The sequence below is a fragment of the Phascolarctos cinereus genome, unplaced genomic scaffold (assembly GCF_003287225.1).
Source record: "Phascolarctos cinereus isolate Bilbo 61053 unplaced genomic scaffold, phaCin_HiC Scaffold_9;HRSCAF=440, whole genome shotgun sequence".
NCBI lineage: Eukaryota > Metazoa > Chordata > Mammalia > Diprotodontia > Phascolarctidae > Phascolarctos > Phascolarctos cinereus.
Window position 1 is genome coordinate 54,170,943 of NW_027556402.1, and position 18,851 is coordinate 54,189,793.

At 35.4% G+C, this 18,851-nt stretch overlaps 1 protein-coding gene across 7 annotated transcripts in view; it reads right to left on the reverse strand.

Moving 5' to 3' along the window:
• The window catches only part of CAMK2D (calcium/calmodulin dependent protein kinase II delta), a 344,903-nt gene that overhangs the window by 71,113 nt on the left and 254,939 nt on the right, over window positions 1-18,851 (reverse strand). For all 7 annotated transcript variants that reach the window (XM_021001407.2, XM_021001404.2, XM_021001414.2 and 4 more), the window contains exons 7-8: window positions 10,713-10,815; window positions 2,035-2,118 (exon numbers count right to left, since the gene is read on the reverse strand). In XM_021001407.2, coding sequence (XP_020857066.1) covers window positions 2,035-2,118; window positions 10,713-10,815 — 187 coding nt within the window. The remainder of the gene's footprint in view (window positions 1-2,034; window positions 2,119-10,712; window positions 10,816-18,851) is intronic.

The window sequence follows — 18,851 nt, forward strand, 5'->3', positions numbered from 1 at the left end:
TTTGAAATAATGTATAAAACTCTGGTTGTCAAATAAAATGATTCTTGGAAGACATATCCATACAAAGAGAAGGGTAAGAGAACTGAGGGGAGGGAGAGGGATAATTAATATCAATGTTCTTAGAACCAGCTTGGGCTAAAGTGTTGGCTTTTTCAATTATTAGTGTGCTCCCTTTAACAAACTCTATGGGCCTTCACTCCCATAACATTAAAATATGAAGGTTAGACTAGATGATCTTTAAAGATTCTTCCATTTTAACAATCCAGGAGTCAGTGTAAGGGAGATTTGGAGAGAAAAAGAGAGAGATAAACGAAGAAATAGAAAAACAGAGAAAGAGCACAGAGAGAAAGAGAGAATAGGGAGAGTTAACATGGCTTTAATTTGCTAAAATTGATATGAACAAATATGTCAGGGGTACTAAGATACTTTTTACTAAATTGTTAACTCCTTTAAGGGGAAAAACATGTTTCTTCCTCATGCCCTAATACAGTAAATGCTTACTGGGTGGTTCTGAATTACCCGGTAAGAGAGAGGTAGAACTCCCTCCCTTTAACAGGTGGGTATTTGAACAAGTACCTTTCAGAGATAATTAGTTAATACAAACAAATGACTCGACTGGTAGTAATTTAGGGCTTCATGAGAGGCTGATTAGGGACAGAATCTTGAGGAAAAATGCTTTCTGAAGTCCCTCAAATAATGCCCTAGCTGCAAATGCCAAATTCTAGTCATTTTGCAAGCTACTCTGCAATGAAGAATATCTTTTATAAGCTATGCATCTCCTCCAGGGCCTAGCACATTGTCCTTTACAAAAGCAGGTATTTAATAAATGTTTATTGAATTAAATTGATTTCACAGAGAAAGAAGTAAATGCAGTCCCACACTTTGAGGATTTTGAATCTAAGCTCTAAACTGACACGAGGCCATTTTGGCTATTGCTACAGAGGCATACCAGTATGCAAAAGCTAAAGTTTTATTGTCAAAACCATGAAAAAGTTTTGTAAAACTCAATTTCTTCTCTGACCAACACCAATGTCAGAGAAGTCTATTGAGTTTACCGGTGGTACCTACCAGCTGCAGCACCAGACATTTCTCTACATACTTGCAGCCCACAAAATTGTCAGAGGCCAGGAGAATCTGCTTGTTTGGTAAAAGTTTTCTGTATAATTTCTAATACCCTCTGCCCCTTTCAAAACTGCTACATCTCAAGCTATGATAACCCTGAGAATAAAAGGACAGCATGATGAGATCCAGATTAAGTGAGAGGTAGCATAGAAAATAAAATTTCCTATGTCAAATATTACAGCAAAATTTTCTAGTTCTTTGGTATGTAAAAAAGTCAATGGCACCATTTTTTTCATGTATATAGCAGTGATGTCAAACTCAAATACGAAGTGTTCAGTGTGGGTTGCATATTGACTTACTTTTAAAATGTAATGTTTAAAATGTTATAGTTTACCATATTTATGTTTATTTTGTTAAATATTTCCCAATTACATTCTCATGCAGCTTGGGTTCCATCTGGTAGTATTGTGGGCCACTGTGGGCTGTATGTTTGGCACCTCTGATTTACACTAATGCTTAGGACAGTTAGAACACGATGATATCGAAAGTACTTTCCAATACGTACATTCCAATCATCTATGATGCTTTGATGCTAATGATACCAAGTTCACTTTTTCAATTTCAGTTTAAACCAATGAATATCACTAGCCTCCCTAGCAAACAACTGCACTCCCAGTTACGGTCAACTACTATTGGTTACATGTGTGACCAGTTGAGAGAATATGGATGTAATTGATACAAGGCATTAGAGACTGTACAAGTTAGAGACTGAAAGCATGTTCACTACTGCTACTGGTAAAAACAAGACAAAACAAAACAAAAAAAAAAACAGACAAAAACTCCTCACCCCTCTCCCGACACAAACATAGTAAGTCATCTTCAAACACCAAAGGTAGAATTTTATAGTAAGTAGGGTCTATGATTTTTCTTGCCAGAAAACTACACAATTTATATTTTAAAATTATTCCTTACCACATGCCCACATATCCACTGGTTTTCCATAGGGATCTTTTCGTAACACCTCTGGGGAAAGGTATCCAGGTGTACCAGCAAAGCCTGGGAGAAAGGACAAGTATTATAGAAAATACAATTTTTTTTCCTGATAAAAGAAATTACTTTTTTTTCTTTAAGATACAGTGATGTGTTGTCTTGAAAAGCAATAAAGATGTAATTAGCACTATTAGTACAGATCAGCCCTTCTTCACAGTTCTGTCAATAGTTGTCTGTCCTGGCTTGTAACATTGTTGGAAACAGGATCCATTTTCTAGCTCAGAAGGCAAACGAGCCTTGTTGAACAGAGTTCCGGCAATCTTAAGCAGAGATCTGGCTAGGACTTCATATTCAGTTCCATTTACATGGGATCTAAACCAAAATCTGCAGAAGAGTTAGAAAAATGAATATTCAAAGGATTAAGTACTGTAAGAGAACATACCATGGAAGCTCACCGTAATATTAATTATTCCCAGCAGAAAAGAATCTTGTTTAAGATTGATCCGCTTAGTATCACTCTCCAAATGGTTAGTTATCAAAATATCAAAAGGATCTTAATACAAAGCAGCATTACGAACAAGTAGGTTGATGAAACTGGCATTAAGGTGTGACTCCAATATATATGTTTTTGTGTATTACGTTACTGTCATATGAAATTAGTGTTAGTGGAAGCAAGCCCCAAGCTATCAAAGAATTATAAAGTCAAAGAAGTATATCTATCTATCTATATCTGTTCAGCTGTTTCAGCCATGTCTGACTCTTCATGAACCCATTTGGGGTTTTCTTGGCAAAGACACTGGAATAGTGTGTCATTTCCTTTTCTAGCCTATTTTGCAGAGCAGGAAACTAAGGCAAATAGGGTTAAGTGACTTGCCTAGGGTAACACAGCTAGTGTCTGAGGACAGATTTGAGGACAGGTCTTCCTGACTCCAGGTCTGGCTCTCTACCTACTATGCCACCTAGTCGTTTTACTTTATTTTTAAATATATGTGTGGTATCATTTAGAGGTGAAGTTCAGAAACACTCAGATAAATCACTTTCAAATAAATGCCAATCTGCTTTGCATCTGGGCAAACATATACATATACATATACATACACACACACACATATATGTATACATATATGACATCACTGACTAGAACACACATTTGATTAAGCTTGGTGGAATGTTGTGGCAAAGAGAAGATGGGATTATTAGTAAAAGAAAAGACAGACTGAAGGCAGATTGAAGTATCTGACTTTTAGTGCCAGAAGTAGGAAGAAGAGGATGGAGAGATGATAGTGGAGGGTTTACTCACGGAGAGAGAGAGGAAACACCACACTGACTGCATAAGATGGTGACAAAGAACAGACAGTCAAAGGGAAAGCAAATGCCAAAGCTGGCAGAAAATGGCAATTCCTCAGCCATCTTCAAGGTCCTTCAATAATGGGTCCAACATTACCTACCCAAACTTCTATTTTACTACTCCTTGACTCAGCCAGCCTATCTTCTCATGGTGCTTCTAAATACCCTTCTGATTCACGTCTCCATGACTCTGTTCTTGCCAGTTCTTGGAGAATGCTTTTTGGTCTCCTCTGGAATGTTATAAAACCTCCGAAATAATCAGGGCCAAATTCAGAACATTTGCCTTTGTGAAGCTTATCCTTGTCATTCGTGTTCCCTGGCCTGTTCTTTACTCCTTATTCCTTTGGCATTCAACTAATAGTTTACGACTAATCTTGGGGCTGCATCTGCATGACGTATTCACAACCCTGCTTACTGATAACTCTCAAATTGTACTCTAGTTTTATGTATGTAATTGATCTTCCTGTCTAGGCTGCCTAGGCAAGAACCGTCTAAAACCTACCAGAGTTGGGTATATAGCAAACGCTTATTGAATTGCTAAATAGCAATAGCAGCTAGGTGGTATAATGGATAGAGTCGGGCCTGGAGTCAGAAAGATCTGAGTTCAAATCTGTCCTCAGACACTTAATTAGCTGTGTGACCCTAGGCAAGTCACTTAACCCTGTTTGCCTGTTTCCTCATCTGCAAAATGAGTTGGAAAAGGAAATAGCAAACCACTCCAGTATCTCTGCCAAGAAAACCCCAAATGGGGTCACAAAGAGTCCTGAAATGACTGAACAACAAAAATAGCAAAGTTGTAGAATATCTATTTGGCTTTGAGAGTAAAGAATAATAAATAGATTTTTAAAAATCTATTATTAAATAACAAATTTGGAAAAGTCTCATCAATTATTGTTTAGAGACTAAAAGAACAGGTAAAAAGATTCTTTTTGTTTAACTGCTATAACTTTGCACTGGTCATCCCCTATGCCTGGAATATACTTCCTCCTTACCTGTACCTCAAATAATCCTTAACTTTCTTTAAGACATTGCTCAAAGACCTCTTTCTGTACCAGAGGTGTATAGGTCTGAGGTTGGGGAACCAGAAAAAAATGTAACTGGGAAATATTTAACAAAATAAAATTTTTTAAAAAAATAACACAGATATTGCTAATTTGTGAATTTTTTTAGTCAATATGCAGTTCCTGGGACCTGTTTCTATTTGAGTTTGACACTCCTGTTTGACACTGTGTCCTCCCTAATTAACTGCCTTACGTGTAATTACTTTATATTTGTTTTCTATTTATTCTGTATTCAATTACTTTGTGTATACACAAACACACACATACATTCTATGGAGAGGTGCGGCTTAACGAATAGTGATGGACTAAGTTCATAAGATAAATTTGTATCAGGCCATTTAGCTCTGTGACTTGAGACCCCAAGGCTGCCTACCAGAGCTCTGTGGAGTCAGTAAATGGTGAAATATGTGCTTGGTTTCTCCACAAACCTCTGGCAATGTTGTCTCCGTGGAGTGTGGTAAGTCTGAGAGCTCAAAATGTGGATGGATCCTGGAGCTAGCCTCTAGGTGAGCTGAGACAAAGATTTAATCCTGCTTGTACTATTAGTATTAGCATCAGATTCAAGAAAACTTTCTATTTGAGTTGGACATCTCTGCCATAGTCTGCAAACTTTCTCTGGAATTTCTCATTCCCGGTTTCTCTATCCTCCCATTGTGTCCTCTGGAACCCACAGGGCTGGAAGAGACAGAGGCAATCTAGTCCAAACTCCTCATCTCAAAAATGAGGAAACAGGCTTATGGAGGCTAAGTGACTTGCCAGAGGTGGTACATAAGAGGTTGGGCTGGAAGCAAGATAATATAATTAATATAATATAATATAATATAATATAATATAATATGATATGATATGATATGATATGATATGATATGATATGATATGATATGATATGATGTGATGTAATATAATATAATATAATATAATATAATATAATATAATATAATATAATATAATAAATATTAATATAATATAATATAATATGATATGATATGATATAATATAATATAATATAAATAATAAATATAATATATAATATAATGCAATACAATATATAATTTATGTCATGTTATGTTGTGCTGTGTTATGTTGCGTTGTGTTATGTTATGTTACACATTAACTCTGCTGCTTCACTACTGGTAACATATGGTACTATTGATCATATTAAGCCGATGCTCTCCTCCTGGAAATGATTTTGAATATATTTTTTTATGTAATATTTATGTATGTATTGCTTCTTCCCAATAGAATATAAGCTCTTTGCAGGCAGGGGATGTCCATTATGACTTTGTTTATGACTAGGTTTGTATTCCCAGTTCCAAGAACAATGCCTATTGAATTAAAATGAATTGAGTTGGAGATAGTATCTAGTCCAAGTTCTATGACTCACAAGTTATGTGACTTGGTATAAATAATTTAATTTCACTGAGTTTTAGTTATTTGATTTTTAACACAAGATAAACTATATAATTTTAAAGTTCCTTCCAGCACTATAACTATGACAAATGGTATCTAGAATCACAACTTGGACATCTGCAAGCAAGAAAAAAAAATCTTTCAATGTGAACACTGATGAGGAGAAAGAGTAATTTAGTGGAATGAACTGTGGACATAGCATCAGGAAACCTGTATCTTTATTCCACTTCTGACCTGTACTTGTCACTTGGGGCAAGTTACTTTATTCTCTCTGAGTTTAAGTTTCTTTATCTCCAACATGGGAATGACAGTACTTGCACTACTTACTTTATAGGGTTGACAGAAAGAAGGTGTGTTGCAAACCTTAACATTCTATTACAAGTCATTGCTTGTGAACAGAACTTTGGGTAACACATAGTACCCATTCTTTTCTCCTCTAGCCTAGAACTTCACTGACCATATTCAATACTGCTTTATAACTTGAAATATATTGAAACTCTAGAAGAATTTATCTGCACAAAAAGTGTGAAATATTTAACTTTATAATGTCTCATCAGGAACAGAGAATTGAAACAGCAAAATAGAATGGCATAAAAGATCACTTTATTTTTTGCATGAGAATTGAGTTCTATCATACCTACAGTAAAATGAAAGGAGGTCTGCCTTTTCCAAACATAAAGTAAATTCTCACAGTTCCTCTGAGAATGCAACAGGAACATTAGCACAGGTGGAATGTTTTAATTGGACTGTAGGAATAACTTATTGCTGGAAAAAATGCAAAGTAATCACTGTCACACAGTAAAATTGGCTGTAATTTCAGACCTCGGTGCAAGAAGGAGACAGTAAAAGACATCAAGTAGGAAGTTAAGTGCCCTACTCTTACATGTTCTAGGATCATAGTTCCATAGTTATTTAGTTGAGCTGCAATGGAGTCTATGAAGCAAGGTAAGTATATTGCTCATGGCGGGGGGTGGGTGGGAAGAGAGAGAGAGAGAAAGAGACAGACAGAGAGACTTCTGTTTAGCAATTTCTCATTCCATCTTGACAGCTCTAGAGAAAAAATACAGAAGGTGGTCCTTAACCCTCAGTGACAGGACTTCAGGGATGGTAACAGAGGATAAGAGGCAGAACATTAGAAGGAAGGAGATAAAAATCAGGACTTAGAGAATGAGAATAAAAGGTTTACTGTACAAATTCATCTCAACTCAGTTCAAAACACATTTATTAATGGCTTAGTATGTTCATGGAACTGTGTCATTTGCTACAAAAAACAGGACTTTTCCCATTCCTAAAAGAGGTTTTATTTGTCTTAAACCTGAGAAAAACATAAGAAGTCACTAAAATTCTGGCATTGCATTTGGTGGGGAAATAGTAGCACTCTTTTTTTTTTTTAAGTGAATACTGGTAAACATAAAAATAAAATTAAAAATTAGGTTTGATAAACACATAAAACTTCTAAAAATAAGTTTAAAATAACCTGGGAAAGATGGAGATTATTTTATGACAATTCAGTTTTGAAAAGGATTAAATTGGTAATGAAAATTATAGTGAGTCCTTTTACTTAAAGGAAAAAAGCTACACCTATGGTAGAATACCCCCTATGGAATGTAACACCCTGTGCCTCTTTTTCCATGGCATTTCAGACATGTTTCCATGGGAATCTGTGTTTCTGAGAAATTCAATAAGATAGAAGCTTAGGGGTAACAATGATGTTTTCATGCCTACCTAAAACAATTTATATTTTTAGGCACCATCAACATCTATACCTTAAGGTCAATGCCATGAAGACCATTCCCATTTCCACTGGCTGTTCAGGTTTGCAACACACCTTCCTTATATCAACCTTATAAAGTAAGTAGTACAAGTATTATCATTCCCATTTTAGAGATAAAGAAACTTAAACTCAGAGGGAGCAAAGTGACTTGCCCAAAGTGACAAGGTCACTTGTCACAGGTCAGAAGTGGAATAAGAATACAGGTTTCCTGATGCTATGTCCACAGTTCATTCCACTAAATCACTCTTTCTCTTCATCCTGTCCACAACCTCTAGCTACTAAAAACTGACAACATGAGACTGAAAAAAGTAGATCTTTTGCTCTTGGAATATTTCTATGAAAAAATACTTTTTACCTTTCCTTTTGTTCTTTTTTTATGTATTGTGGAAAGTGATTTTTTCTTACTGGGAATTTCAATAGGAAAAGACAGAGGGAAGAGGGCATTCTAGGCAGGGTACTATTATAAAGACAATAGGATGTTTGGGGACTAGTCAATCAATAATTATTCAAACATGACTGAAAACAGCTGAACAACAACAAAAAACAAATAGTCTGCTTTGGCTATTGAATAGGGAAAGCAGTAAATTGATTGGAAAGGTAGTTTGGAACTGTGTTATGGAGAACCTTGAATGACAAGTAAAGGAACTTTTTCTTTATTTGGTAAACAAGCAGTTATCGAAGATTTTTTAGAAATATTTATTTACTGTTGTTTTCTTTGCTAGGCAATGGGGTTAAGTGACTTGCCCAGGGTCACATAACTAGTACGCATCAAGTGTCTGAGGTCACATTTGAACTCAGGTCCTCCTGACTCCAGGGCCAGTGCTCTATCCACTGCACCACCTAGCTGCCCCCATTGAAGATTTTAATATAAGAACTGAACCTCTGAAAGATGAATCGACTATCCTTCTGTGGGACAGGCAGCCTAGATGGCCCAGTAGATAGAAAGCTGGATCTGACTTCACAAAGACCTGAGTTCAAATCTAGCCTCACACAATTATTAGCTGTGTGATCCTTGGCAAATCACTCAACCTTTGCCTGCTTCGTTTTCCTCATCTTCCAGGGAATGTTGCAAGTATCAAATGAGATAATATTTGTGTGTTGAAGAGTTATAAAAATGCTATAACAATAATAAAGATAGCAACAGAAATAATGATGATCATAATTATTAATATATATAATTATTATAATTCTACAGATATTATAATAATTATTATTTCTGTCTCCAGTTTCTACTCCCAATATATCATCATCATCATCCTCTTCCTCCTCATTGGCCTGGGCTCCTTTTTCTTCCTATCTGTTCTGTGATTTCTGGCACCTTTTCAGGCCTCAGTTTCTTCATCTATAAAATTCACGGTTTGAAGTGGAAGATATCTAAGGTTTCATATCGTTCTAAATCCTATCAACCTTTGCTTCCAAGCTCCCAGAGGATTGGAAGCATCCAGAGGAAATGCTTCTTCTGAATTAGGTTTTCAGATATGAATGGAAACATTCTTATTGAAAGTTGAATTGAATTCAGCATACCAGATGTAAAGAGAGGAAGAAGTGGAATTTTAGTGGCATAGTCTCTATCAGAAGAAAGAGCTACCCTATGTTAGTTTGGGTAGATAGGAAGGAAAGAGAGGTCCAGGAAAATTCTGTGTGGGTGCTAAAACATTCAGGATGAAAACAGTAGCTATTTGCAAATACGGTTAGAAACCTCAGGATTTAAACCTATCTATAGATGATTTCCTCTTTTCTTAACTTTTCTTCTTGTTCCTTTTCCTGCACATATTCATTCTTGGAAGTTGTATCTTCAGGATGCCAAAAGAACTTTTGTGGGGAAAAAAAAAACCTCCACCCTTTTTATGTGGAATAACATTGCTGTAACATATGGTGGATTTACATTTTTTAGCTTTCTGGCTGCTTGTTCTGATGTCAGGTAGGTACAGCCTAGACAGCCTGAAACTTCTGCTTCTACCCCTTTTCACATTTTGCATGACTTTCAAAGCAACTATTCTACACCAGAGGCTTTAAGGAGAAAAGGTGTTTTTTGTTGTGGTTTTGTTTTTTGTTTTTGTAGTTGTCAGTTCAATTGCTGTTCAAAAGTTGTGAATTCAGTGGGGAAAGAAGGCTGGCTGGAAATCATAAAATGAAGAAGAGAAGGTTTTTTTTTATCTTTGGAATATAATTTACAAAGCAAGAGGGGAAAAAAGGCCTTCTTTTCCTCACCTTACCTAACTTTTATTAAAAACAAATCTGTGTAGATGCATTCATTCAGTTATCATCTATGGAGGCCTACTATTTACATACATGAGGATATTAAAAACATATTCTTCTCACATAAAAAAATCTAAAGAAATTTAAAATCATTTGAAAATTCTAAATGCTAGCAAACAACTGTGATCTCAGCAATATGAGTATTACCTTTACTGACAGATTGTATCTGCCAGAAGAGATGAATTAGTCTGTTAGTTATATCAATGTTTAAGACGGGGGTGGGGAACCTGTGGCCTTGAGGCTATATGTGGCCCTCTAGGTCCTCAAGGGCACTCTGTCTCCGCCTCCTTCTTTAATCAAAGGGCTACATTTGAGGACCTAGAGGGCCACACGTGGCCTCAAGGTCCTCACCCCTGGTCTAAGATGACTACTTAATACAACAACAAAAAGATGTACATTTTCAAATAATAATTCTGATGAAATGTTCCAAGTGATTTGAGCTACTTTCCCCACATAACTCTCTTAGGTACCATTTGTTAACAGCCAAGATCACTTTCCTTTATACCTGCTCCTTCCCCCAAACTTTTCTTTAAATCTTGACATTGGGTTCATTTCTCAAGTTACCTGGTTGTGGAAAAAAAAATTCTAAAAGTCAATTCTTTTTTTCCTCCAACTCACATTTTCTCATAAGAATTAAAAAAAAACAAACAACTCTCTCCATATTTTTCATGTTAAATAAGATGAGGTGGTCAGAAAAATCTCAATGTCTCAGAAATGATACAAAACTCTAGCTGCCTTATAATTGTGAATTTTATTTCAAGCAGGTTGTGTTAGACAGATAATGAATTGAAGAAGCACAGTCTACCCACCAAACCATGCCTGCTGATCTCCTTGGACTTCGATGGCCAAGCCGAAGTCTGCCAGTTTCACAGCTGCTCCTTTGGATTTGCTAGCTAAAAGCAAGTTCTCAGGCTTTATTTAGAAAGAAAAAAAAAGATAGTGATAAGAACACACTTTAAGCAATTACTAATAACTAACAATATTTGAACTAAAAGAGAGAGAGAGAGAGAGAGAGAGAGAGAGAGAGAGAGAGAGAGAGAGAGAGAGAGAGAGAGAGAGAGAGAAAAGTCATGCATCATCCTCTCCACAGGAGAATGTCATTCCTAAAATCCCAGGGAAAATATGGTTAGCAAATCATTGTAAACTGGCATGTGGGCAGGTTTCAGACAGATGCATAACCTTACTGAAAGAGCATATGGGATGAAGGAGAAGATATGCTTGGGGAAATTTCATGATGAAGGTTAGCACCTGTCTCTGACCTACTCACATGCTACTGAAAACCCCTTCAGGAACAGCAGGCTATAGACAGTTATTTAAAAGGTCTTTTTTTTTTTTTTACAAAGCATAAATATTCTCAGCGGTGGTGAATGTGGCAAAAATTATAACAAGATTTGTATCTATAGACATTTGGCAAACCCTTTAATGAATTTTAGCACAAATCAAATCCTAGCTGATGAAAATATTTTTTATCCAATTGTGATATTTTTGATACCTTGACATTTCTAGACAATTCTGTACAGTTCTCATAAACTCATGTTGATTTTAATTTATATGCTTAAGTTGCTATTTTTAGAATTTAGTCTTTAAAGAGAAGATTAAAACTGCTATTTGCCAAATGTTATAGCTCAGGGCATTAGTCTTTTCAATTCTAACTAAAAGTTTTAATTCAGTATTAATTTTTTTCAGACGGCAAATCAAATATTTTTCAATATATTTTATTTTCTTAAGAATAGCATGAGGAAAATAATTTCCTTAGATATCTACCATTCCTTTAGGACTGACAGTTTAATCTAGGAATGAGGCTGTGTCTACACCATTGTTTCCCAACCAGTCCATCAAGACACATTGATTCTTTTAAAAAAATACCATTATTGCATGACAAGGCATAGATTTCCTTTGTCCCTTTTGATGAATCCTGGCCATATATTTAGAAATAGAAGAGGTAATTATAGTGGAGAAAAGAAAGATGATGCATTGTGTGTATGTGGCAGCTAGGGTGCAGAGGAGGATGATGCATAGTGTTTATCATGCAGACATGTGCATGGATGTATTTGTATACATGCATGTTTGTGTGTGGGGGGAGTAGTGTAAGAGTGTGGATAGACAGATGGTAAGGTTGGTAGATGGCTGCAGTGGCAAATAAGGCCATTTCTGGCTATGTCCCAGAAATTCATTAGATGTGTCATAGACTGAAGAAGGTTGGGAAACACCGGATTTGATATTGCCAAAACAAGTGTTTGAAAAACCCCAAAAAATTCCATCAACTAGACTTCAATGGAAGACGAATGATTTTATTTTCTTGCAGAAATGACTATTTTCTGACCAAGTTGGTTTATTCTTCTGGTTGTTTTGGCCTTTTGCAAACACAACCTAAGTCGGTATTAAATATATTAGTTAAGTCAGCCATGCAAATTAGCAGAGACCCATAAACCAAGGACTTAAGGAAATTAGCTGAAGCCTAAAATAAATCAGATTATGGGGAAGTAGGTATTGTAATAAGATATCATACTCTTTCAGGCTCCTGATGCTCACTGCCATCAGATGCATTGCTACTAAAATACTTGTTAAGAATGGGAAGTTTTAGAAATTTTTGAGGGCCAACAAATTCTTGTTTAACTTATGTTCATAGTTTATCATGTGACAATCAGAGTAAGGGTGTGGGCTGAAGATACCTTAATATTATGAAAAAAAATTTCTACATTTCTGAAGTTTAAGTAAGCCACTAAAATTTTACATTCTTGACTTTTCAAATGATATCAAAATATTAATATTTGACATATTTTAATGACTAAAATTAGTCAACTAAATGAATTGTATTCTTTTAAATTATATTTTGAGTTATCATTTTCTTGAACAAATGAGTGACTTAAAGAAAATCACACAGAACTTTAAGCAATGATTGATTCTATGTCTTTGTTGCTTCACAATTCAAAGGCATCGAAATGTCATATAGTTTTCCAGTGATACACACACACATTTTAATTCATCAATCACACATTGATTTTATAATGTTAGTGTCACAGGAAGCAAGAACTGCAATCATCTTTAAGATCACTGGGAATTTTTAAGTATCAAGTTGTTGGATTGTGTTGAGTAAATGCCATTGTATTTTGTATATAAACTTCAATTTGTATAAAAGGACATTTAATTGTATTACAAAACCAACAACCTTCTGGACAGTACTGTATGCCCTTTGACATCAGGCAGCTGCCAATTCAGGATAAATGGAATGCCTTAAATGTTTATCATGCACGAACTTTGAATGACTGGGCCATCTATTGGTAACTACAGAGGCCTGGAAGACTTCACAGCACTACCTTGTGAGTCATCCAGGAAAATAACAAATCAGTTCAGATTAGAGTGCTTTGCACCTATGAAGACTGTTCAGCTGCAATTATGTACATGAAAAAGGCAGAGCTATTTGAAAACATTAGGTAGTTTATTATTATTATCACTAGAGTCATTTATTTTTAAGCACTAGGTATATGTGTATATATACACATATGTACACACACATACACACACACACACATAGTTCTTCAGGCAAATCTATCATCTAAAACCATGAATTTGTCAATCAGATAAATAAAGAAATTAGTAGGGCAACTGTTCACCTTATAAAAAGACACTTTAAAAAAAGTTTCATCATAGACTTTCTTTGAATAGGTCTTTCCAGGACCATGAAAGTATAATTCAGTTTATTTTTTAAAAAATGATTCACATGTATCTTTTTAGACTATATCTATTATATAAAAGTATATGTCTATTTGAACATATGCTTGTGTCTGCATGCATACTTATAACTATATTTACTCTACACAGATGGTATCCTAAAAGTCTTAGTTCAATTTAAAGATTAATAGCATCTTTATGATAAATTATAATTGTACATAATAAGTAATAATAATAATAACTCTGTATTATAAACTGAACTCCAAGAAGATGAAGGAAAAGCATAGATTCACAGATTCTTTTGAATTATAGTAAGAGGGATTTGAAAGGTCATTTGGTCCAACTTCTCATTTTACAGATAAGGAAAGTGAGGACCAGAGAAGTTAAATGGTTTTCCCAAGGTCGTACAGTATGTGTTTACTACTATAGCAGTAAACTGAAATAGCTAGAAAATAAGGCCAGGTCATACTCAAGCCCAATCAGCTTTTCCACAGTACCAGAAGCTTTATTTCTTTATTTATTTCCTCATTAGAATGAGGAAAAAAATATATATATATGTATATATATATATATATGTATATATATAATTTTCTAGTTTATAAGGTTGAATCAATTCTCTCTGACTTCTTTTAAAAGTACTATGGAACTTTGTTGCTGTGCAGTTGTTTCAGTCATGTCTGAGTCTTCATGACCCCATTTGAGGTTTTCATGGCAAAGATACTGGATTGGTTTGCTATTTCCTTCTCCAGCTCACTTTACAGATGAGGAAACTGAGGCAAACAGGGTTAAGTGACTTGCCCAAGGTCCCACAGCTTTTAAGTGTCTGAGGCTGGATTTGAACTCAGGAAGATGAGTCTGATTCTGAGTCCAGTGTCCCATTGACTGAGCCACCTTATTCCCTTCATGGAATAAGTTCCAACTTAAAGAAATCATCTTTCTAAATCTCTTTCTTGGAACTTAGTATGCATTTTCCTGTATAAAATGATGTTACCAAAGGTGGTTAGGCTCTTGGGTGTTTTAATCCCTGAAAATAATTTTAATCCATAAAAAAGTGCAATTGTCCCCAGAAAAACTAAACCTCTGGATTAAAAAATGGAATTCCTTTTCTTTCTTGCAGTTTAGTGACTGTACTGGAAATATCTTCCCTTTTGAACTAACTACTTAGCAATAGCATTCAGTTTGTGACCACTTGTGCTAACAGGCTGTGAAGGGATCGAACCTCCCCAGTCCTTGACACAGCTAGCTCGTCATGGTTTTGTGCAGAATATTTGGATGTGAGACACTTGTAAGTTGGGGGATGTTTAAACTATGAAGTCCAATGTATTTAACACTAACTACAGTTAGAAGCTACTATGTAAGAGCTTAAAATGGAAATGTTTCTGAAATGTGTCTTAAGTTTGTTCTGCTGCCACACCCACAGACAGGCTTCTTATCCACTCCTCTGCTTCCTAATGATGTAGGCTTTTCCATGACATCTGCTCATAGTGTCAACAACCATGAATAGCATGTCAGATGTAATACATAGCAACCGTTGCCAGTCCGTCCCCCCCCGCAACATTTCCAGTATCTTCTTTCACTATGATTTAAGAACTCTTTGAAACTACACAAAGGATTTTGAGGTACCCAGGCATGTAGCTCCAAAGGAAGTAAGGGATATGACTTAAAGATTGGTACTCTATGATAACTATAAATTCTTGATTCTCTATCAATTTAGAGAACCATAGAACCCTAGATTTAGAACTGAAAAGGACCTGAGGAATGTCTAAGATCCAACCTCCTCATTTTACAGATGGGGAAACTGAGGTCTAGAGAAGTTAAGTGTCTTGTCCAAGGTTATATTTGTAACAAGGAGAACTGGCCTTATAAACAACTTAGGAGAACTCAACAACCTTCTAAACTTCAAGACAAATCCAAACAAACAAAACACCAGTCTCATTTATGATGAAGATCTCTCTGTCTCTCTCTGTCATCTCTCTGTCTCTGTCTGTCTCTGTCTCTCTCTCTCTGCCTCTCTGTGTCTGTCTGTCCGTCTCTCTCTCAATTCAACACCATATTTTCATTAGTATAATGAACTTCTGGAGAGAAAATGTCTTCTACTAATGTAGATCAGGAGCTATTCCACAACTTATAGTGTTAGAGCATTGACTGGAAGCATTAAGAGGTTAAATGACTTGCCCAGGGTCACAACGCCAGTATATATCACATGAGGGACTTAAACCAAGGTTTTCCTGACTGTGAGGTAAGTTCTTCATTTATTTCATGCTGTCCTAAGTCTTATGGTCCCATAATTGAATAGCTTTGACTTAGAATGACTGTTAAAAATAACTGGCATAAATATGATTTAATGAGAATCTTCATCACTACTAACAACATAATCATGCTTATTTTGACATAATAATCACATGATCACAGATTTAGAAGAGACCTTGAAGCCAACCAGTCCAACCTCCTGATTATATGGCCAAGGAGACATGACTTGCCCAGGATCACTCAGGTAGTAAGAACGTCTTAAATCACCATACTTTAGAAAAGTATTTATTTTCTTTGAAAAGAATGAAAAAGAGGCAAGGCACTGTAGTGAAAAAATGCCAAAGTCCAATGCTCTGAGTTCTAATCCCAGCTCTGCAAATTGGTACCTGTTTTATTTTGCACACATCATCCATCTCTTTGGACCTTCTTCCTTGTTTATAAAATGAAGGATCTGGATCAGAAAATTCCCACTAGCTCTAAATCTATGATTACATGAAATAATGGGTGTTTTTTCTCTCTAACTTGTTGGACAATTTCTTTGGCAATTTGTGAAAAGTCAGTCATTTTCTCTCTTCTATTATGTTTGAGCCTAGTATTCTTCAGCAAGTATTTACTATTTATAGCTAGATTTTTTTTTTTGTATTTTGCTAGGCAATTAAATGACTTGCTCAGAGTCACACAGCTAGTGAGTGTTAAGTGTCTGAGGCTGGATTGAACTCAGGTCCTCCTGACTCCAGGGCCGGTGGTCTATCCACTGCGCCACCTCGCTGCCCCTATAGCTAGATATTTTAAAAGTCTCTTTTCTTTTCATCGATTGGGGTGCTTCAGTGAGCAAGTTACTTGTCAAGCATCTTTTGCTTTGCAGTGTTTTCAGTTTCTCTTGCTTCTTGCCAATGAAGGTGTGAGCAAAGCTACTAGAAAGAACTAAACTGAAATTGATTGTGAACCTGATCTGAGAGGAAACAAATTCACTTCATTCACACATGGTGCTGCTAGTTGGAAAACTGGCTTTACTTCACTTTCATTGAAAACCTAAGGAAACTCTTAAGAGATGAATGGCTAGGTATTTATACTTATATTTGTACTTAAAATCTCTACTGGCTATGAATCCGAAATTCTTTTAAGGATAGAGTTTCTTCTCAGATACCTCTCTTTGAATGAATATTTGGAAATAATCAGTTGTGGCCTCAAGATCATGAATTGTACTGTTGCGTACTTTTCTGTATCACAGTTTACATTTTTATATCATTCTAAGGTTTCCAAAGTGCTTTACATGGATTATCTCATATATGCCAATTATCTGTATGTAGAAAAATAGGCTTTTGAATAGGATGAGATTATTTAGCAAAGCTGGTTACCAGGTATGTAGATTGATATGCTTTCTTTTAATTAAACCTCTATCTAAAATCGGTACTGAGAAAGGGAGAATGGTTGTGATTTTATTCTATTCCAAACTTTGGAATTCATAATTTGACATCATGAAAAGAGATTAATACATTTTAGAAGTTAATTAGAACATATTATTGAAGCAAACTGACTTTTTTAAAAAATATAAATTGTAAGCACATTTTTTTTCTCTTAATGGAGAAGATTATTTCTCAGAGAGGGGCAGTCATCCAGTAGCCTGAAGCTAGATCTATCCAAGCACTGTCTTTGGCAAAAAGAACATTTGGGAACAATGGAAGTATTCTTCTCTTCCAATTTTTGGAAAAAACATAACAAAAAACAGCCTGGCAGAGAATCATCCGGCACTCAACATTGTCTTAAAAATATCAATTTAAGCTGGATTGTAAAAATAAAAATGATTTGAAGAATTTGTATTTTTTCAAGGAGAAATAAGCTGTTTTGTTTGTCAAATAATTCCAGAAGCCATATCAAACACACTCTGACTTATTAAACTGAAGCAATGACCATGATATTTGAGCTTTCTTTCTTTCTTAATATATTTTGGTTAGACAAAGTATTTCAATACAACTGTATTCTCAGGAGATTACACCAGAATTTCATGACTCCAGCATGTCTCTAGTCAATTGGAAATCAATACTACAGAAGATAGTCATTCCCCCCACCACCATTACCACAAATAAGAAAGATGCTTTGACATAATACATCATAGGATAGTTTCCAAATGACTCAACATCTCTACGATTAAGCTCTCTTGGAAAGAAATTTTCTCTCTTCTCCAGAATTCTCCTGTATTACTATTATATACAACAAGACATTTTAAAATATCCTAGAGTATTCTTATCAACTAGCTATGAAGTAATGCTTTTCCCTTTAAAAAGAATTCTTCTGTGAGATTCAAAAGAGAACAAGTAATGAATACTGTAAACAGAGTATATTACCTACTTTCAGGTTCACTAAAACATTTGGTTGAATGTGTATTATCAGCCATGCAGATGGTCATTTTAAAAATGCCATTTTTATGTGTTTTGAACTGAAGTTATGCTAGTCTTAGATAGCAACTCTTAATACTGCAGCTTGAAAAAAGCATATCTGTAAAACTTTCTCCCTGACCCTTTTCTGTCACCTCTATTTCAACAAAGGCTTTACTTGACACGTTTACCAACAGTTTCTTCATCGCCTGTATTAGAAAACATGTCTCCCTTCTGATCTTCCTTGATTTCTCCTGACACAGAAGATCAATGCCTTTTCCTCCTCAACACATTCTCTAAATCATATTTTTAGTTTTTCAAATGCCTGTTTTAGTTTAATCTCCACAGATATTCTTACAGTAAATTTAAAGGAGGTTGAAAGGGAAAGGAGGCATTAATCAAACTCTCCCTGGATATTGGTTGCCCTTAGATCCTGTCAATTATTTAATGGTGTTTTAACAGATACACTGAAATTCTAGACCATGACCTCTACATCAATGGGTCCACATTTGTGTATACAAAACAAAGAATCAAAGAATCAAGATTTAGAACTCATAGAGGAAATTGAATCCAAACCCCTCATTGTACTAGACAGCTAAAGTGACTTGTCTAAGATAATTCAGATCTTCTCACTCCAAATTTAACATACTT